At 46.4% G+C, this 23,174-nt stretch overlaps 1 protein-coding gene across 2 annotated transcripts in view; it reads left to right on the top strand.

The window, feature by feature from the left end:
- LOC135906901 (peroxynitrite isomerase THAP4-like) overlaps positions 1-23,174 on the top strand; it is a 44,316-nt gene that overhangs the window by 12,102 nt on the left and 9,040 nt on the right. For both annotated transcript variants that reach the window (XM_065438534.2, XM_070539672.1), the window contains exon 2: positions 10,479-10,850. In XM_065438534.2, the coding sequence (XP_065294606.2) occupies positions 10,479-10,850 (372 nt within the window). The remainder of the gene's footprint in view (positions 1-10,478; positions 10,851-23,174) is intronic.

Below are 23,174 nucleotides of genomic sequence, written 5' to 3'. Positions count from 1 at the left end.
ATTTCAGTCTAAGGACATTCGTTTGTCATTTGAGGCACCTATGTTACCACATGTCAAACATTCTTTTTTGTACCGCCCGGTGGGTGCTGGTAGAGAGTAGTAGAAATAAAGCATATATAGTTTTATCCAACGAGAATACATTTGATGCAACGCTGTCCTGAAATCTACAAATTTCTGGATTGCAAGTTTGTTAACTGCACTTGAAGCAGGCTAGTGGATGCTCCTTGCAAAGTTATTGGCCACGCAATGGCCACGACATCTATTTCAGTAAGCCATTACAGATAAAATGTTTAATGTAGAAATGCACCGAAAGAGTAGAGACATGTTTGTGCTGATATAGTCTTATACATGCAATATAACTCGCACTGGAAGCCTTACTAGGTTGTAACATATATGACTATTTCGGCCCTATATAGTCATAGATTTTTTTTAAACAAATCATCTTTTAAATTATTGAAAGAATGTCTACAGCATGCATGTATGCCCCTCCTCTCTGTAATGCCTCTGGCCCTGAGAGTACTGAAATAAATAAATAAATAAATAAATAAATAAATAAAAAGTAACCATCTAGTGAAACACGTATGGTGCTGCAATTCTGCTGCTGTATGGGCATCATGCAGTCCTCACCAATAGTCTATATGCAGAAATACACCAGACCTTTGCTGAAGAATCCTGATAATAGCACAGAAAAACAAAACAAAAGAATACCACACACGCTGGCATTCAACCAGAAATTAATTTTGTGTTTGGGCATCACACTTGCATGATAAGCAGCAGACGGAAATGGGAATGTTGATTGAAGTAACCATCATGCACCTGTATTTGTTTGAATACCGATTGTTTTTCCCTATTGAAACGTCGTGACAGGACAGAAAATAGAGTTTGAGTTATTGGTTGGTTTCATTTGTGGTAGTTGGGATTATCAGGATATTTTAATACAATGAAGTGTGAAAGATGGGACAATGTGAGGTGAGACAGATGGGACAAGCACATGTCCTGTCTGTGTCACCTCACATTTTCCCATCTTTCGCACCTCATTGACAGAAATATGCATCACCTGCTGGTCCAAAATTTCACTCCTCTGAATTATTGGGACTTAATGTATTTGGTGAAAACTAAACAGTGAAACACAGCAGTGTTGTTTCTGTCCTTTGAAAGGGCTATGACAAATGTAAGGTAAATTACAAAAAGCACTGCAGAACTTTTAGTCCAAGGAGGATGGACTGATGTTGATGGAAAAATTGCAATTTCTTATTAAGTGATTCACTAGAGATTTATATTGTTCCTCAACAAATAAGCTGCTCCAAATTGGAAATTCGTAGCTACAAAAATGTCCATTTTTTCCTCACAACCTGCTCCAAATTCTAAATATTCTTCTCTAAAATGAAGATACTTCTGCTCTAAAAATTGCTCGAAAAGCAGTTCTATCTGTCCCACTTCTGTATCGGCTGTATTGATAGCGAAAATTTTATAAGGATTACTTGCATGTTAAACTTTGTATCCTGAACATGCTTCTTGAGCTGGCAATTGACACACTGAATTCTTCATTGCGAGAGCGTTCACTCTTCAGGACGCATATGGCAGGCTTCTCCACAGCACACTGATAATCAACGATCATGGCGCAGGAGCTAGCTTCTGACTTGCTCTCTAACATGAATGCAATTTTCACGTCTAGAGCACACAAAATGCTGCTTCAGGCCGGGTGATACAAACTGTTGTTAGTGTGGTTTTGTGTTGTGCCGTTTCCACTGGTTCTGAGTATCCAGGTGATTGAGCTGCACGAGCTCAAGGGCAGTGTAGATTATGATGTATTGTGGGTGATTGGTTGAAGCGATAAGAATCAACTTCTTCGGTTATGACAGCATGTCGGAAACTACGGTGGTCGTGCTAAGTGATGTGTCAACTGTTGAGGAGGTAGTGCATGAACAGCCTATGGATGTTGCTATGCCAACTTCTTGCAATACTGTGGCATGGAAAAATAAGCACCAGCCAAAGCAATAAAGGTTTAAAAGGAACAATGTTTCTTTCGTTTATGACATTAAACTTCTGTTTCTCTGGTCGGTGCCTGTTATGTGCACCGTGATCATCCCTGACCGAATTAGTTTTCGTAAAACCCTGGATTTTATTTAACTTGCCTTGACCATGATGTTATGCTATCCTGGACTTGAAGGGACACCTAAGAGAAACACTATTGGTCTAGATTGATGCAGTATTCTTGAAAAACTACTTTCTTTGATATTGCAGTAATAAGTTGAACATTAGGAGAGAAACTGGCTGTCAGTCTCATTTTTTTATTTTCTGCTGGAACCCTGTGGCTGGTACGTCAGGGTGATGTCACAGATTGCAAAGTATTTTTTCCCATTTTGGCTGTTGTGGTTCAGCAAAAGTTCTTGGAACTTCCAATGTTCAATCTTTGGTTGTTTTAGAATGCAGTGCAGTCCATTTTTAACAACAAACATTTAACTTTAACTAGGGTTGTGCAGATGGCGTAAAAATCTATGGCAGTGCGGTGTGGGAATTAAAAGGCGGCAGCACCAGTAGTCTTTCGTTCTTTTGTCTTTTCTGGCTTGCCAAGCGTCTTCTTGCAGTATGAGTGCTTTTTTGGCCTTGTGAAAGGGTAATTTACTAACACAGTTATTAATCATTTTTCTCTTTAGTGTTCCTTTAATGTCATGGATTGCCCTAACCTCGGTTTAATAAGGCTTGTTATTGATTTTCAAAAAAGAAGTGAAGAAGCAGTTGTTTTTTCCACCTCAATAGTTGGCTTTGTTCAAGTAAGTGTCTGGCAGTTCTGACAGTTCATTGAATTGTGCTTGTTTTAGACTTGTTTATAATGTAATCTTGTATACCAAATTTTATCTAGATTGTTAAATTCGTAGTGTATGTTAAAGTGAGGTTCAACTTTCAACTTGTTTCTTCTCTGAGGAAACTAACCCTAGGCCATCGATTTGTTGGTTTGTGCTGAATTAAAGCCAGATATCCAGATTTATAAGGGTTGTAAAAAAAGTTATCGGCCTTAACCAGAAGAAAGTGGCTTACCTGACTAACCACATCTTGCTTTTCAGTGTAGTCCCCTACATGGTCCACAGACTTGGGCTAGTGTGTTTCCAGATCTTGGAACACAGGATGAAGAAATTGATAACGTTGTGCTCCAAAAATAGCATTGTGGCTTGAATGACATTACTGGAAAAATGGATCCTGAAAGTTCCTTCTTCATTTAAGATGAAAGTCTGAAGGGGCATGATCTGATGAGTACAATGGGCGTTGAGGTACAGAGAAGTCACAGGAATGGGTATTCGCTGTCACCACAGCTTCATGGTGTGAAGGTGGATTGTCTTGGTGAAAACTGACCCTTCTTCAAGGAATATCGCATTGTTTAGCTTCAATGGTGCATTGCAGGCAATTAATCAGGGTCGCATAGTATTGTATAGTGATCGTCTGCCCCCTTTTTGAAGAAAATTCACAAGCAATAGGCCCTTCAATTCCCAGAAGATGGTAGCCATCACTTTGCCTGTGGACAGAACAGACTGACATTTCTTTGGTGTTGAGGAGGCACATGTTTAAATTGCTTTAACAGCAGTTTACTTTCTGAACGTAAGTAATGTTCCCACATTTCGTCAGCAGTCACATACCACACAATGAAGTTCACAGAATTTACTCTGAACAGCTCCAGGTTATTTCTAGATGTGCATACTTGTGCTTCTGTTCGTGCATGTACTTTTGTTCATGCGTGCGCTTTTGTTCATGGATCAGCAATTTGGCACCTACCTTGTGGAAACCAAGTTCATTGGTAGGGATGCTCTGTACAGAGATATTTGATATTGACACATGCACTTGTTTATCGGGTGACCACGTTTCACTGCCTAACAAATGTTATGGCACAGCACAAAACGCACCTGCATGTTGCGGAAGTTTCTGGAATGTTATCGATGGTTCCATCTGCTGTCTGTGACCGAACCTTGTGTAATCCGATTGCATGTATGTGCGACGCAAATAATGTCGAACTTGGCTGAAGACACGTGAGTCCCAGCGATTACTCTGGAACATTCGATGATTGACGTATAAAAGCCGACGCACTTGACCCGCTGATCAGTTTTCGACGACCGCCGATCGTGTTTCCCGCCATTGCTCTCCTTTGAGTGTAACTTGCTTTTGTGGGCACAAGTTTGCCCAATAAAATGCTAGTTTCACCATTCACCATTTTGCTTTCTTCACCATCATGACCACGTGACAATATACTTGCCAGCTTTGCAATTGCCTAAATGCAGAGCCGGCAGTCTGCCCTCGCATGATCTTTCACGTGGGTCATGTTTTCTTGCATGCTGAATTTGCGGTGCCTACCACAATGCATGTCTACTTTGATGCTCCTCTGCCCTCGCCTAAATGAGGCAGTTGACTTTACTGTTTTGTAGGGGGGAGTTTGTGACCTCTCCCAATGTCCCGATGGATCCACGCTGGAGTTAGCCCTTTCAAGACAAAAGTGCAATTACTGCACAAGCTTTCAAGGTCCCCATTCCAGTTCAGCTGCATGCATCACGACTTATCAGCACCCACCACAACCAATGTGTGCACTGCCCATGCACAATTTCTTGGATATGGCAGCAGCTGAGGTGCAGGGTTTGCCTTGCTCTGAAAATGTCTGTCCAGTGCCCTTTTGAAGATTTTATTGCTATGGAACAGTCTTTGCGATGATGAAGAGGTGAGCAGTGTGAAGACGACGATGGCGATTAGAGGCTAGCGCGGGCTGTTGCCTCTTGGCCAAGTGCGGCGTATTTCCTTGTAAATATACTTGTATATAGCTTTTCGCCTGCCTCTTCCTACGTAACATCTGCTAGAGGTGGACGCTCCCTGTACCTCGTCACGGAGCTTCGCAGTGGACGGTACGTCGAGCCTTCCTTCATGGTTCCCGGCAACAACTCGACTCTGCCGGCTCCGACACCTGCTGCCACTCTGACGACCTACATCGCTCTCCCCGCTCCACGTGATCCTGGCGTATTCTTGGGCAAAGATGGGGAAGACGTTGAGGACTGGATCAGCCTGTACGAACACGTCAGCCGCAATAACCAGTGGAACCCTACTATCATGTTCGCCAACGTAGTCTTTTACCTTGGTGGCACACCTCGAGCTTGGTTTTGGACGCACGAAGATGAGCTCATCAGTTGGGATTCGCTTAAGCAAAAGCTCCGAGACTTGTTTGGCAACCCCTACGATCACCAACTTGCCGTGCAGAAGGTGCTTTCCTGCCGTGTGCAGACGGCAACAGAGCCCTATGTCACGTACATTCAGGACGTCTTGGCTCTGTGCCACAAAGTTGACGCACACATGTCTGAGTCAAACAAGGTTTCCCATATCCTCAAAGGCATTACCAATGATGCCTTCAACTTTCTCGTTTTCAACAACGTGGTGATGGTGGATGCAGTTATAGAAGAGTGCCGACGTATCGACCAGCAGTTTGCCCGTCTGCCCAACACCCCAGCGACATCTTCCTGTGGCAATGCTCCTTGTCCCAACAACACTGGCGATCTTACCAGGATCGTCCGGCGTGAGATTGAGGCCGCCTATCTGGCTGCCTTCGACTCGAGCCCCTCCAACGCACCTGCAGTCATGGTTTCCCCGATTCAGTCAGTTGTCCGCCAGGAGTTCACAAACATGGGTCTTCACACCATCTGCTCGGACCATCGCCCCGATACTCTCCCGGCTTCTTTGATTCCGCCCCGTCCAGCATCTTCTTACCCACCACATATCTGCAACCCATCTGAATGGCACACTGCTGATGACAAGCCCATTTGTTCTCACTGCCGTCGAATCGGGCACATTCCTCGGCACTGTTGCAGTTGCTGGAGTTCCCCGACCTGGTCTACTTCAACTGCCTGCTCTCGCCCCCCAGGTGGCCCTTCTCGTTCCCATGCCGTACGCTCCGATAATGCCGCCACTGATTCTCCTGCGCCGAACTGCCCCAATTCTCGTTCGCCTTCACCTGAACGACGACAATCTCGCTCTCCCCAGCCCCGTCGCTCCCATTTGCCGACTCCCTTCGGACGCTGCTCCCAGCCGGAAAACTAGACGATGCAGCGCCTCGAGGTGACGCTGAATTGCTCCCTACACCGCCAAATCCTCTACTGACGTTGTGCACTCATCTGAACCTTCTTGACATGCAAGTCGATGGTGTTTCTATGTTTGCTCTTATAGACACTGGGGCGCATTTGTCAGTAATGAGTGCTGACGTTCATAACCGGCTGAAGAAAATAATCACGCCCGCCACGACACCTGTTGTTCATGTTACCGATGGCGGAACAGCCCCTGTAATTGGTATGTGTGCCGCACGCATCTCCTTCGCCGATCGTTCCGCTGTCGTGCTATTCACAGTCATCGCCTACTGTCCCCACGACATCATCCTCAGCTTAGACTTCCGCTCTGCACATTCTGCTCTCATCGATTGTTCCGCCAGTACTCTCCGCCTTGACCTGCCTGTTCTGGATCCCACTGAACCACATCCCAGTCGCCTCAATTCCGTCGGCTTCGTTCGCTTGCCACCTTCGGCACTGACCTACGTTGAGTTAGTGTCATCCCCACCAGTCCCCGATGGTCACTACATCGCGGCTCCTATGCAAGATGTCCTCCTTACACACGGGATCACAGTACCTCATACAGTTTTATCTATTACGGTGAATTGCGTCTGCGTGCCAGTGGTCAATTTTGGCTTAATGACACAAGTGCTGCCACGCGGGATGTCTCTGGCCCAGCTTTGCTCATTTGAGGATCACTCAGTAGCATCTATTGCAGTAGACGACAATTCAGTCAATCCTCCTCTACCATCGCAGTCGGCAACTTGTACCATCGCCGACAAGCATGCTTGTGAGCTCTACTGCGTTATGTTTTCCTACCACAATATTTTTTACTTTAATAATTGTCCTTTGGCCCAAACTACAGCTGTTAAACATCACATTAATACCAGCGATACCCCTTCTATTCATCGCCACCCGTATCGAGTGTCGCTGGCTGAGCGTCAAGTTATTCCCGCTGGAGTTCGCAAAATGCTTGCCAAGAACATTATTGAACCGTCATGTAGTCCATGGGCGTCACCTGTTATACTGGTAAAAAAAGAAGGATGGCTCATGGCACTTTTGCGTGGATTATCGGCACCTTAACAGGGTTACCAAAAAGGACGTGTATTCCCTACCTCGGATTAATGACGCCCTTGACTGCCTCCACGGTGCTCGCTACTTCTCCTCTATTGACCTTTGCTCCGGCTACTGGCAGATTGCCGTGGATGATCTCGACCGCGAGAAGACTGCTTTTGTAACACCCGATGGTCTTTATCAATTCAAAGTTATGCTGTTCGGTCTATGTAATGCTCCTGCCACTTTTGAACGTATGATGGACTTCCTTCTTCACGGTTTCAAATGGTCCATGTGCCTGTGCTACATGAACAGCATTATAGTATTCTCCCCAATGTTCGCTACGCACCTCGAGCACATCTCGGCATTCGTCAGCTCGTTTTTCGTCGAGCCGGTCTGCAACTGAACGCATCGAAGTGCCAATTCGGCCGTCGCCAAATTACCCTCTTTGGACATCTCGTTGACGCAAACAGAGTGCAACCGGACCCAAGCAAGATCCATGGTGTTACGCACTTCCCTGTTCCAAAGTTTGTCAAGGATGTGCGCAGCTTCATCGGCCTTTGCTCGTACTTCCGCTGTTTCGTGAAAAATTTCGCGGCCATATCACGACCACTAACCGAGCTTTTGAAAAAAGACGCCCCTTTCCAGTGGGGCGATGATGAGGGCTCTGCATTCTCGCATCTAATCGACCTTCTCACAACGCCTCCCGTTCTGGCCCATTTCGATCCTTCTGCACCTACTGAAGTCCGTACTGATGCCAGCGGTCACGCAATCGGCACAGTACTGGCACAACGCCAGCACAGCCACGACTGTGTTATCGCTTATGCCAGCAGGCTCCTCTCACCCGTGGAGCGCAACTATTCCATCACTGAGCGTGAGTGTCTAGCCCTAGTTTAGGCGATTGTGAAGTTCTGCCCTACGTTCTGTCTTCCTACGTAACAATATTGTGACATAAGCTTCATGCCAAAGTAGATGTTGAAGCACAGAATGTAGCCACTGACATTTCACTATAGGGTGGAATGAATGTGCTGTATTTCCATTATCTCAAAGCATTACTCTTCCCAGATAAATGTCATGTGCATTAGGTCCTACAGTATCATTATCCCATATTCTTTTCTTCTTCTGCCTTCTAAGGTTTCTCTGAGATACCTACTACTCCAGACAGTTAACCCCTTTTCATTCTCCTGAGTTCTCCATTAATTCCACTTTCATTATTAACCTTCCTTTTTAGCCTTCATAACTAGCCATCTTATCCTATTTCTCATCTTGATTGCGTACACAAAGAGCTGTGTTGCTATAGAACATCTACGTAGTTCATGTGCAAATTTAAGCACCATGTAATATGTGCAGGCTATCTCTCGATGCACTTTCATTTCCCGACTAAGGTATAACTTTCTACAGCATGGTTGTGTGTTGTTAAGCTCAACAATTCATCATTTGCAGGAAACACTTGCACTGTGATGGTGATAGCTTGCAGAAATGTTTGTGGCGGCTCCCAACTGATCAAAGGATGACGATGGCAGGAATGACAAACTTCAGCAGTATATGCATCTTGAAAAGTTTCGACGATGTTTTGAACACAAACGAGACATTACACAGCCAAGTGATACCCAAGAAAGTGATGTTTGTCAACTATGTCTGCATCACAATATATTGCAGTGCCTACCAGCCCACTGGTGTATACTAAAAGGCAATGTCTAGGCTGACTGTGTCGCCAGAGGTGCATGCTACACTTTGACAGGATTGATCCAAATGCTGCGCTGGAGAAAAGATGTGGAGACTCTAGTATCTGCAGCTAGCATTTGCAGCAATCCCTCTGGTTTATTGGGAATTATCAGTGCAGACGCCTCAAAACCCATCTTGTGATTTTGTGCTGCAAGAAGGCCTCAATAGGTGAGATAAAGCATGCCTTCGCTGCGTCAGACCCAATATGGCCAACATAAATGAGCTCAAGTGCAAAATACAATAGGCTCGCCAATGAGCTTGGCATGTAACCTTCTTGAGGACATGCAACGTGTTCTGTGTGGCTATTGCTTTTAGTTTTTAAAGAAGCAATTTTTGAAGGCCACTCTTCACTTGCAGCTCTATTTGAGCTTAGAGTTGCAATACATTCTCAGCCCGTAGAAGAGCACCACCTGCGCGTTACTTGCCATGAAAGTGCTGCTGGTGCTTCTGAGAGCCACAGGCCTTAACAAAGCTGTGTGAATATCTTTAGTGTGCATTTGTGTGTCTCTGATTGTGTGTGCTGGTTATGTGTTTGCGTGATCACTGTGTATACCATAATTACCATTGAGCACCTGGAGCAGCATTCCAGGTGATTAGCCAGGCTAACATCTCCAGCTTATCATTAAAGTTTGTATCTCTCTCTCTAATCAAAGCACATGTATATATACTAACAATGATTAGAGGAGCATGTGGAAAGCCAGGGAAGTGAAAACAAGAAACTAAACATACATACAGTGCAAGGAAAACAAATAAGCAATGTTTCACTAATGTAGTCATGTGGAAACATAACCAAAAAATCCTTCAGCAGCTTTCATACAACAGGTGTAATTATGATGAACTTCTCTTGTAGTGAACACTCGTTTATGTTGGTTAACACTCCCAAGTCTAAATTTAAGTATAGCATAGTGATTTTTAACAATTAGCCAACCACAGAATTCATTTTTGCCATAAACAATACAATGTTGCAATAAAAATAGATGGCCAGAGAAAGAAAGCTGTGCTTGAGTAAGTTCTGCACCAATACTTACAAAAACGCTCGTTTAGTGTGCTTTGGGTACGTTCTAATGAACACTAGATGGTCTTAATTAACTTGGAGTCACTCTACTATGACATCCCTCGTAACCCGCTGTACCGTTTTTAAATCTTGCTATTCAAATAAATTTACAAATACCCAAAATAGTGGCTTGGGAAATGGGCATGGCAGCTTGTCTGTACTTGTGCCCATTAAGCCTCTGTACTGAACAGTAGTAGTGACATCACAAGCAAGAAAGAGGCAGAATTGGAAGTGCAAGACAAAAATTGGCCGTGTACCAGCTAGCCGGGATTCACAACTCGGATTTCTCCACAAGCTCAATGGCAGAGCATTGTATGCACAATACGAAATATGTAGGTTTGTCTCCCTCTTGTGGCAGCTTGTTTTTCTTTTCCACTTTTAAATTCCATTTTCTTATTATTTCTATGTTTAAATTAAAGAACAGTAAGTTTCCTGTATGCTTTCTTCATGTTATTCAAACTAGTGATAAAGTATTTTGCCCCTTGGTTCCTCTTACTGCTTGTTAGGGTAGAATGGAGTTTGCTGTAAACAGGCTTCACTGTAATAACTTAATAATTGTTTCTCAATTAATCATCTCGCAGGTGTCTTATCATGCACTGCCCAGGAACTCCCGCCGTCGCAAGTTGTGGCTGGCTGCACTGGGGCAGAAGCAGCCTTCAAACTGGACCAAAGCACGAATTTGCTCGAGGCATTTCAGAGACCAGGACTTTGTGCCAACTGTACAGCATGGCCGCAGGCTCCTCCCAACAGCAATGCCGCAGGTGTGCCTTCCCAACGAGCATGATGGTACTGTTAAGTGGTACCTTGGTGAGACGGCATCACCCAGCTCTGGTCAGGAGGTGGCCAAGCCGAAAGATGAAGTCGAGGCGCTTTGCCACAAGGACGAGGAGATTGCACGCCTGAAAGACCAGCTGCAGGCTTCGGACATGATCATTGAGAACCTACAGCAGCAGGTTGGTTGGTTACCAGAGAAAGACCTAATATGCCAGTTACGTGGGCATGGGGGTGACAGATAATTTGATTGTTACTGAGGGCTAATTAGTGCTGCATAATTTTTTGTGCAAAGTGTGAATGTTTGATGGAGACACAGAAACGAGAAGGCGGTTGGACAAACACTTGTTCTCGTGTCTACTTGTTTTTGTGTCTTCATTAAATGTTTGTGCTTCATACACATACAAAAAAAAAATTTTAGCTGAACACGAGTTATGATCTATGACAGTTGCAAGGAAAACCCTGGCTTCTATTTTACGCATGGTGGCCACTTCTAATGTGTGTAAGCTCAGCCTTTGTCTGTAGAATTATGCGGGTGCGTTCGAGCAAAACAGACGTTGAGATTAATTGCTGGCTTTTTACATCCTCTAGGCTTTACTAAAATTTCTTGCAAATTTGAAACCCTCATAAGAGGTGTTGGTGAGATCTGCTAGGAGCACATTTGCTGTAAACCAAGCTAGAACTCCGCTCGTTTTAGTGGTAAGCTTACTTAGGTAGCAACACTGCTGTTAAATGCGAATGGCAAACTTCATTATGTGTGCAGACCTGTAGGAGAAAATTAACATAGTGGCATATCCCATACTGGCTGCAGCACAACTTTTTTTTCGTGGTTGTTGTTTTAGATGACATGTTTTGCCTACAGTAATAATTTGATTCGAAGCAATATATTTATCTCCCTGTGGATTATTTAGGTGCCGCATGCAAGACAGAATGGATGATATATTATGCTTCGGTATCTGTACTGTACCGTCAGATTCACTGCTTGTTTTGGTGAAATTGAGGTTTCAGTAGATTTCCTTGGAACTTATGCAGCGTGTGCACGGACATTCGACTAACTTTTTCACCATTAGTGATATCTCTGCACAGCCCTAGCCTTCAAAATTCTGCCCAAGGTGTTTTCACTCCCATCACTACTGATTTGTTCTGCGAATGGACCATCAGTACACCAATCATTCAGTTTCTTTGATGTTCATTGTGCAAATCGTCCATCAGCTAACCAGTTGTACAGCTTAGTACAACCACTTTCTTTAGAATACCTTACTATGTAGATGCTCTTGCTAAATATAGCATATAAAACTACAACAGTGAAATCGGCCCAACACAATGTGTTGGCGTGCCTTTACTTGAAATGTGCAGCAGATATGTCATATCTGTTGCACATTTCAAGTAAAGGCACGCAAGCACAGCTAGCATGATTAAACAGTGACACGAAGAATGCACTTGTGCTACAGTCGGACCAAAATACATTGAACTTGAAGTGGATAGTGAAATAGTGCTAATATATTGATAATTCAAAAATATCAAATATCTGAAGCTTATCTGAAAACCCCGCACGTCCTGGGCGCTCTCCAAAGAATGTGAAAACCGGGAATTTACTGATCTCATGACTGGAGCCACTCAGTGAAAAGATCAAGTGCCATCCATTCCTTGTGGTGCGCATGTATCGGGCCAGCGTGCCTTTTCTGTTCTTGAAGCAGTGTGGCAATCCTCCTTCCAATAATGAACATCTGCTGGTAGCACGCTTCGCCGCAATACACGGCTGTGATGTGGGTAAGCTTACTGAAGTAACTCCGGCTTTACGGAGAGTAAACAAGACCCTTGCTGCTCAAGCCCTCCCTACTTTGAGACATGCACATTGCTCATTTTTCGTCCATGGCATGTACTGACTTTCATTTTCAATGCTTTGACAGCATCTGCATGTCAAAACAGTGCCGTTTTATTAACGTGAATATTTATGATGAAGCAAGAAAGGATAGCACCCTTGTTGGGAGAAGTGCTCTTGCAGGGGCACAATGCGACGCAGCGTTCAGTATATTGAATGTAGTGATGAACGGGAGTTTGATATGCACCTAGTGCAGTGCTGTACTTTTGCATGGCATTCCATTAATTTCCATTAGTTTACTGTTTTTTTATTTCATTTATTAAGCACAAGTACTTTTCCCTATGTTGTCCTCTGTTTCAGTGTTTGTTGGCTTGTTATGATATTGCTACGGAAGGATGAAAGAAGAGAGGAAGAACAAGATCGCGGGACGCTGGCTGCTGCATGTTGGCGGTCAGCCATCTTAACTACTCTGACTCATTTTGTATATGTATATTGTAAATACAATTTTCTATACTCCCAACATCCCCGTAACATATTGGTGGGAGGTGCGTAGTACCACGGCTGGAAACGGAGCTCCGCAGTGGACGTTGCATCACTGTCCGCACCATGAAAGACGGTGAGCACTCGGGATCAACGTCGTTGCCGCCTCCTACATCACCGTTGCATGCTACGTCGCTGTCACCTTTGGTTGTCGTTGTGCAACCCAAGGATCCTGGAACTTTGTGCGGGACTGATGGCGCCGACGTAGAGGAGTGGGTGGCCATGTACGAATGCGTGAGTGGAATCAACAGATGGGACCCTATGCTTGTGCTAGCTAACATGTTGTTCTACCTAAGAGGCACTGCAAAGGTGTGGTACGAAAAACCACGAAGAGGAGCTAACCAGCTGGGACCAATGCAAAGAGAAATTGCCGGAGTTGTTTGGCGAACCAGCCAGCCGTAAAATTGCTGCAAAGCAGGAACTGGCCTCCTGTGCCTAATCCCCCACGGAGTCCCATGTCTCGTACATCCAGAATGTGCTGGCACTTTGTTGTAAAGCCGATCACGACATGACAGAAGCTGAGAAGGTCGGGCACGTGCTTAAAGGGACCCTGAAACGATTTTGGCGATTTTCTGCAAACGTACTGAGTCGTTAGAGTAGGTCCTTCTGATCATTAATTGACACATCTAAGTGCTCTGCGTAAAGCGTATAATTTATTATAAGGTTTTAAAAATGCACATCGCTGTCGATCGCAGCGCACTGCTCGGCGGAATTTTAAGCCGCCCCTACCCATATGATGCAAATAACCCATATGACGTCACATGGGCAAGCTATCTGATTGGCTGACCAGGGCGCGTGGTCGATAATTTTTCCAACTTTATGGTGAACAAATGATGCTCGTAATAGTTGGAATGTTAGTTACTTTGTTTTTGTAAAAAGAAAATAACTTAAAGAGAATACACAAGAATAGTTTTTTAGTACACTTGAGCACTTCCGGCACATAGCAAGTGTCGTCTGCTTCTGTTACAACGTGCGCAGTCTTTGACGAGAGCTTCGCCGTCAGTGTCGATCAGTCTTTTCGTGAGCACGATGAATCACCCTTGTTGCGTTGTGGGCTGCAGACGTAGCGACTGGAAAGATGTGAAGTTGCGAAATCGTGTCTCTCTGCAAGGCAGCATACGAGCGAACTGGCTGCTGCGCATCGGACTGCGGCTATCCGATAGGCGCCAGGATTTGCGCGTTTGTGTCCGTCACTTTACAGCGGAATATTACTAACGCAATAGCGTTTTGCAAGTCCGGTATTAGGGCAAACACAAGCGCAAGGGGACAGGGTCTGGCCGCTTGACTGCGCCGGGATGAGCCATGAGATGAGCAGAAATGTAAATGTGAACGGTCTGCACGGTGCAGCCACCTGGTGGCACAGAGCTCCACCATACACAGTAGCAGCAACGAAGTGCATTCTTCTTTGCTGCTGGTGTGTATTTTTCGCAGGAGTGTAATCATCAACACGTTGTTCTTATAAATGTTTAAAATGTTTTACACTTGGTTAGAGCAGTATTAGCGCTTCGTTTGACTGGTTAAGCGCTGCGCCAACAAGTGTCTGGACAGTGCAGACCGATCAGGCTGCTCACGTACGTCTACTCTGAAGTTCCTTCATCAGCTTGAGTTTATGCCTCCAGTCATTTGCCGAAATGACCAGCTTGCCTGTGGTTACCGGAATACCGGCCACCTTTGGCGCTACGACAGAATGCTCGCAACGCACGCTGCTTCGATGGCTCTCGGTCGACGGCCAAGCGGCCAGCGGAGAGGTCTCGCGCGGGTGGAGGCGTGCTCCAACAACCGGAAGTGGACGATGTGACGTCGCATCGTGACGCAGGACCAGTGAAGGCGGAGCTTAGCGCCGCTCGCTCGGCGAGCGAGTTGAGGAGGAAAGGCATGGCTAGGGAGGAGGGTAACTTCTAATCGCTTGTAACTCCATTAATACGTAACACTTCACTTAAATTGTGGTGCGAATGTTCTACTTAAGCTGTACCCTATGCGCCTACAAAATTTGTCCGAACCGTTTCAGGGGCGTTTAAGGGTATTGCTGATGATGCCTTTAATCTGCTCAAGTGCAAGAGCTGCTCTACAGCTGATGCAATCATTAAAGAGTGCTGCCAATTCAAGCAGGCCAAAAGCTGACGCGTCGTGCAACCATTCACCAGACTCCTCGATACTGCCGCAACATCGACATGTGAAGATCAACCCGCGCAGCAGCATGTGTCGCCATCAGAGGACGTGGTGCCAATTGTTAGACGTGAACTGGATGCAATGGGCGCCCGCAGCTTTCTGTTCGCGTAGCCCTGATGCTACCACATTTTCAGTTCCCCTCGTACAAGCCATCGTTCTCCAGGAACTTGAAAACATTTGTTTACAGTCTGTGTGTGCTGTTGCCAATCCCAGAGCTAACGAGCGCCCTTCTACTATTTTCACTCCACCCCGACACTTCTCTCTGCGTTATCGTAACCAGACTGAGTGGAGAACTGTGGACGACCAGCCGATATGTTTCACCTGTCGCCGCATTGGTCATGTCGCCTGATGCTGTCGCAACTCGCGGCCCTCAACACCTCGCACGCCGACCAACCTGAGCCGTTTTAATGGAAATGCCCACAATGTTTTGCCTACTGCTAAGTCTAACAGCGCCGACAACTCTGCTTGGAACGCGTGGTACAGCCGCTCACCATTGCCACGTGGACACTAGTCTCCTTCGACGCAAACACGTCGCCCATCTTCCTGTTCACCGCAGCCACGTCGCCTTTCGACCCCTGTGGCTTTTGGCCGCACCCTTTCGGACAACTAGGAAATGCAGCCCTCAGAGGTGGTGCTGCATTGCCTACAACTGCAGAAAATCCTCTGTCTGTGCCCACAAGGAGAAGTATAATTGACGTTAAAATAGACGGTGTACCTGTTCAAGCACTCGTCGACACTGAAGCCCTCGTATCTGTGATGAGTGCTAGCCTACGTATACGTTTAAAAAAGGTCCTCACCGCAGCACCTGCCCGACTGATTCGTATGGCTGACGGCGGCAAGCTGGTTGTTCTTGGTATGGTTACTGTGCATTTAAGTATAGCCGGACGCCCTACTTCTGTTCTCTTTGCTGTGATTGACAACTGCCCTCACGACGTTATCCTTGGACTGGACTTTTTATCCATTCATTCTGCTCTCATTGACTGCGCGACCGGCGTTCTTCAGTTAGAACTGCCTCAACTCACCAATGCTCTGTGCACAACCCCACCGCACTTGTGCTCACTTCACGATGTGCGTCTAATACCCCAGGCAATTACTTACGTCACTTTGACTGCCCAGCCACAGGTTCCTGACGGTGAATATGTGCTTCGCCCCATCATCGACGTGATTTTGAACCGGAATGTTGCTGCCCTGCATGCGTTGGTCACGGTTACTAACAATGACGTCCTTCTACCGCTTCTGAATTTCAGCCTGTGCCCTCAAGTGATTCTGGCCGGCATGTTCTTGGCAAGCGTTTCTGGTGGTTCCAAATGTGACATTGAGAGTCTGAATGCCGAGAGTGGCTTATTAGCGCCAATTGCAGCTCACAGCTCTGGTTCCTTAACGGATGACTTTGAAAAAAATGATTGCACCTGACCTCACCTCTGCGCAGGCCACAGACATACGTCACCTGCTTGAATCGTACAGTGACATCTTTGATTTCAGTGACAGGCCTTTAGGCTAAACATCTGTTGTTCAGCACCGTATAAACACTGGAGACACGAATCCTATTCGTCGGCGTCCCTATCGTGTATTGCATGCTGAACGTAGAGTTATCCAATCAGAAGTGGACAAAATGCTCCGCAAAGTGGTCATCGAGCCATCAGCCAGTCCTTGGGCTTCGCCTGTCGACCTTGTGAAAAAGAGAAAGATGGTACCTGGTGTTTTTGCGTCAATTATCGCCACTTAAACAATATCATGCGATAAGACGTCTACCCACTACAATGCATCGATGACACCTTGGACTGCTTACACAGAGCTAAATACTTCTAGTCCATCGATCTTCGATCCGGCAACTGGCAGATTTCAGTTGATGAAATGGACCACGAGAAGACAGCCTTCATCATACCGGATGGCTTATATCAGTTCAAAGTCATGCCCTTTGGCCTGTGCAATGCTCCTGCGACATATGAAGGTATGATGGATTCTCTTCTGCGAGGCTACAAATGGATCACCTGGCTCTGTTATTTTGACGACGTTATTGTTTTTTCTCCCACATTCGGCAGCCACCTTACCCGACTCGCTGTCATTCTTGCAGTCTTCCGAAAAGCTGGCCTCCAACTGAACTCCTCGAAGTGTCGATTCGGGTGCCGTCAGATTACCGTGTTGGGACACCTCGTTGACGCATCCGGTGTCCAACAAGATCCGGGAAAGGTTTCCGCTGTACTCAGTTTCCTTGTGCCACGTTATGCTTCTGACGTGTGCTGCTTCGTCGGCCTGTGTTCTTACATTCGCCGTTTAAACATCGCCAACGTTGCTCGGCTCCTGACAGATCTTATAAAGAAGAACACGCCATTCTCATAGAGCCCTGAGCAGGCTCACACGTTCGCTGCTCTCATCGGATTTCTGACCACTCCTCCAATACTTGCCCACTGTGCACCGACCGAAGTCCACACTGACGCAAGCGGCCATGGCATCGGCGCTGTTCTCACACAATAACAGAATGGTACTGAGTGTGTGATAGCTTACGCCAGCCGCCTGCTGTCACCTGGCAAGAGAAATTACTCAATCACCGAGCGGGAGTGCTTGGCTTTAGTTTGGGCTGTCGCCAAGTACCGGCCGTATTTGTACAACCGCACGTTTTCGGTCGTTACAGACCACCACGTGCTCAGCTGGCTGTCTTCCCTCCGGGACCCGACAGGACGGCTTGATCGCTGGACTTTGCGGCTCCAGGAATTTTCGTTTGTTAACTATAAGTCTGGACGTCTGCACAAGGACACTGGCTGCCTCTCTCATCACCTCGTGGATCCCCTTGAGCTTGCTGCGCATGATCCGGTGACCTGCGTGTTGGCTTTTACTGACATGACCGACATGCGCACTGAACAACGCGATGAATCCTTACAGTCCATCATCGCCGGAGTGCAATCTGGCAGCACTGACACCACGTGCCGCATGTTCGTTGCAATATAAACCCCGACGGCCCTGAGTTGCTCCTTGTCCTTCCTAGTCATCTGCGATCGGCCGCTCTCGAACAACTTTACGATGCACTGACGGCGGGACACCTTGGCATTTTGCATACATATGACCGCATATGACGTCGGTCCTTCTGGCCGTGTCTCTACCGCTCCGTGCATCGTTATGTTGCAACTTGCGAATTGTGTCAGCACCGGAAGAAGCCTCCTCTGCCACCTGTTGGACAACTCCATCCAATTGAAATTCCCTCTGAACCGTTCTTTCGCATAGGCCTTGACCTGCTTGGCCCTTTTCTAACAACGACTAGAGGGAATAAGTGGATTGCTGTCACTACTGATTATGTGACATGCTATGCGCTAACAAAGGCGTTGCTGACTAGTTGCGCAATAGACGTCGCCGATTTTCTCCTTCACGACATCATTCTCCACCACGGTGCACCTCGACAGTTACTTACAGACCGTGGCCGCTCGTTCTTGTCTCAAGTTGTCAAAGACCTCCTCCGCTCTTGTGCCATTGAGCACAAGCTCTCCACCGCTTACCACTCACGAACGAGTGGTCTTACGGAACGATCACCGAGACTGGGATGCCATGCTGGCCTATGTGACGTTCGCGTATAACTCCTCCCGACATGACACCACAGGATATTCACCCTTGTGTCTTTTGTATGTTTGACACCATCCTCCCTTCTGTGCCATGTGTTGCAACTGAGTACGCTTGTGAAGTCGGTGATTGCGCTCACATGGCACGTCAAGTTGCCCGATCTCATTTATTAGCCTCGCAGCATATACAAAAAGAGCGTTATGACTGGTCCCATCGCGATGTTAAGTTTGTGCCAGGTGCTTGGGTGCCCCTTTGGTCACCATGTCGTTGGGTTGGCCTCTCCCAGAAGCTTCTCTCTCGCTACACAGGGCCTTATGAAATCCTACGTCAAGTTAATGACGTAAATTACGAGATTGGGCCGCTACAGTTTGATGCATTCTCAAGTCCGATGCCTGTTGACGTCGTCCACGTTTTGCAGCTGGAGCCATACTTTGCTCGCAATTCTTCACCTACCATGCACCGAGACGGGGCTTCCCCACCTGGGGGTCCTGTTATGGAAGGAGGAAAGAATCAAAGAAGAGAGGAAGAAGAAGATTGCGGGATGCTGGCTGCTGCGTGTTGTTGGTGGTCAGCCATCTTAACTACTCTGACTCATTTTGTATGGTATATATATATATTGTAAATACAATTTTCTATACTCCCAACATTCCCCTAACATATGACTAATAAAAATCAGGCCTGTTGGTTAACCTCCTTTCTTCTCGTTTATTACATAACGAGGGTCTCGAATGCGGCAACATTGATGCCTTCAGGTAGCATGTGTGGCTTTATTGACCAGTTGCCTTCACCCAAAAAGATCACGTTCTCGTGATGCCTGTGGCATAAAGGATGTTCCACGTCGGCCGACAAGGTCTGTGAGTGGTGATGCTGGCTAGCACTACCAGGGTTCTGCTAGGAAACATAAATACCCAAGAAAGTGGATGGGGAGACGGCGTCGCAGTAACTCGATTGGTAGAGCATTGCACGTGAAATGCAAAGGTTGTGCGATTGTTCCCCACTTGCGGCAAGTTTTTTCATCCACTTTCATTTCCATTAATTTATCGTTTCTTCATTTCATTTGTTAAGCACAAGTAATTTCCCCTGTGTTGTCCTCCGTGTCAGTGTTTGTTGGCTTCTTATGATATGACTAACATTGCCAGTCATATAGGTCGCCAATGTTGAAGCATTTACCCTTGGGCCTACTGCTGGCCACTCGACAACTCTATTGCCATATAAACTGGACCATATGAGCTGAAATATAGGTTAACTCCTTATGTGTAATTAAAAAAAAAGCGAAAACAAATACTCAAAACGTGTTCATTTTCTCGTGCCACAACTCATTGCCCACCAGACAAGAAACAAAAAACAAATCACAAGTGAGGTCAGTTGGAAGAGCGCATACAAGAAGACACAGCAACAGCAACAGAAAAAAAAAATGACAGCAATAGTACTTGAATATGAATGCAGCTTTGCCTATGCATTTACCGACGTGCATGCCATGGTTTGTCAGACGAGGATGCACATTCTGCTAAAGACCGAGCGGCATCAGCGTGCTTTTATCAAAAAAATATCTTGACTTATATTCCAGCTTATATTGCACTTGTTGTTCTTGAACAGTGCTCCCACAAAATCGTTCTTGACCTGGGCTTTTTCTCTCCCTGTTCCACATTTAGTGATATGCTTCAGCTTGACCTGCCTTGTCTCCCTTGCATTCCTGTTGTGCCTCAATTGCATGCGCTTTCCGTTACACTTGACTCACCTCAGGCTGCTATATATGTGTAATCACCAATGTTAACGCTGCAGCATCTCTTGTAAGACAACTTTGATTCTGTGAAATACATGGGTTTGTGTAGGTACAGTGGCTTGCTTATCTGCACACGGACGATGCGTTTAAGAAAAGAGGAGCAGTGCACAGGCTATCCAGCCGATTCAGGTAGTTACCACATCCCTTGCCCTCTAGTAGTCAATGCCATAATGAAGCACAGGTCGACGTTCACGGGTAGACCTGCAGCACACTTGTAGAGCTTCTGGCCCAGACGATACACTGTAGTTTGTGTTGCTGCAAGCTTGAAGTAGAGGCTGATGTGTTTGGCTCGAGGTAGTTTCCCATGCTCTCTGCATCTGTTGCGACGACTTCAATGTACACACCCATCCAATGTGTCCATTTCCTGCATAACGTGACCTACACACCTTAGCACCTGTGCGGCTAGCCACTGCAAAGCATTAGAGGAGTCCCGCAGGTACACAGAATCACTGTGTTGGAATTTCTTCAAGGGGGGCAGTTTGCTACACCTGGTGTCATCAACGTCGGGCCGCAGTCTTTACAAGGTGAAACAACAAGATACCCCTGCCCAGCATGAATTCTTCTGGCACTCTCCTGGTCTCCAAATGTGGCATGGAGTGCTGCTTTAATAAAGAAACGACAGGCTTTACACGCCACTGTACCCTGGCTCTGCTTTAGCTTGCAAACCATGCGTTTATGCCTTCCATTGCTTGCAAGATGGTATGGTGCTGTGAATATGTGCAGGAAGCCGTTTAGTTTCGAGAAGGATGGCATTTCTTTCCTTGAAAATGCGGTGCCGTTATCAGAAACAACCAACTCTTGCAATCTTTATGAGCCAAACATTCTGCAAAGTTTTTCAGTCATTGCTGACAAGTCAAGCAATGACAGTATTTCAGTCAGCACAGTTTGATAGGGTATCCACAACACAAAAGCAAAGGCCCCTAACAGGTCCTGCAAAATTTGTATGAATTCTGCTTCATAGACATTTGGAATCCGAAAAAAATGTAGACATCTTGGGTTCGCTCTGCCTATTCTCTGGCAGGGCTTGTAAGGACGCACAAGTTCTTTGATCTAGGCATCAATATTTGGCCACCACACATGTGACCTTGGAGAGCTTTCATGCCCATTAAGCTAGGGTGATTTGCATGCAGAATGACAAGAACTTTTTTGTAGTTCTTGTAATATTACTCAGTTACCAACAAGAGGCTGTGACAGTGAAGAGACAACTTTTCACACCTCACTTGGAGGAATATTCTAGGTGCACACCTTCTTCTGGCCAGCCAGCTATGACCACCCATTTTTGACTTTGGACAGTGAAGGGAACAGTGAATATGTGGCATCTTCTGCACTCACAGGGGAGTACTCCACTGCTTCTAGCAGAATGATGTTGCCTAGAGCCTCAGTGTTCCACTGGTCTCCGAGTATTGGTGGCTGGCTTAGACAGTCAGCATTACCATAATACAGTCGACTCCCGTTAATTCGAAGTTCACGGGGACCGCAAAAAACTTCGAATTAAACGAACTTCCAATTAAGCACAAAACACAAAAAACAGCACTTTATTTGTGGCGAAATCGAGTATTTTCTCTAAGAAAAATAGTTGGTCATCTTGCTTTGCTTCTTCTTGCCGAATCACGCTGCTGAAAGCAAGTTCTGCAGGCTGTAGATGTGGCGGAACGCTTCTTCCGCGTTACCTTCAGCGGCAAAGAAGCGCTCCGCTAGAGCAAGGCCCGCAGCTACATCGGCAGCCTTAGGTTGCGGCTCGCCCTCAACGTCATCGTCGCTTTCCTGGGCCGCTTCCTGGGGCCGAATAATCTCTACAATTTCGCTATCCGTCAGCGCACCGCACGTTTCGACCGCCTTGTCTACGGCAACGTAATCTTCAAAATTGACGTCCCCGAGAGCATCACCGAAATCAGTGCCGTCAAGCTCGCTTGTTGACGCTTCCTCCGCTGAAATTTCAGAGGCGTCCTCCAAAGAAGCTGCCACAAAACCGCAAGCCCTGAAGCAGTTTGCATGTGGATGGCACTAAGCAAGCTCACCTCGTACTTTGTGGAACTATCCATACAGAAAAATCATGCGCTCGAGGAGGTGCCGCCTGTACAGGATTTTAACATTCTTGATGATGCCTTGGTCCATTGGCTGCAAAACAGCCGTTGTGTTTGCAGGCAAAAATGCGAGGCGTATTGCACTCAAGGCTGGCACATTCACATGAGCACTGCAGTGGTTGACAAGGAACAACATTTTGCGGTTCGAAGCAGCAAACTTGCGGTCCAATTTGCTTATCCAGCTCTTGAAGATTTTGGCCGTCATCCATGCTTTTTTGTTCCCCTCATAGTCCACAGGCAGCGTCTTCACGCCTTTAAAACATCTCGGCTTCACGGCTTTCCCGATCACAAGTAACCGACATCGTTCCGTGCCAGTCATGTTTGCCGCGATCAGCACCGACACTCTCTCCTTGCTGTGTTTGCCCCCAGCACAGTCGTTGTCCTTGAATGTCAGGGTCTTCTCTGGTAGAAGCGGATAGAAGAGTGCAGTCTCATCTGCATTGAAGATGTCTTCTGGTCTGTATTCGGCGAGATATTCACGCAGCTTTCCGTCCTTCCACGTGGCGCATGTTTCCTGGTTAACGGACGCCTTTTCACCACACACGCTCTTGAAAACCAG

This window comes from Dermacentor albipictus, chromosome 5, assembly GCF_038994185.2.
Source record: "Dermacentor albipictus isolate Rhodes 1998 colony chromosome 5, USDA_Dalb.pri_finalv2, whole genome shotgun sequence".
In the NCBI taxonomy this organism is placed as follows: Eukaryota; Metazoa; Arthropoda; class Arachnida; order Ixodida; family Ixodidae; genus Dermacentor; species Dermacentor albipictus.
This window is presented reverse-complemented; position numbering and strand designations above follow the sequence as displayed.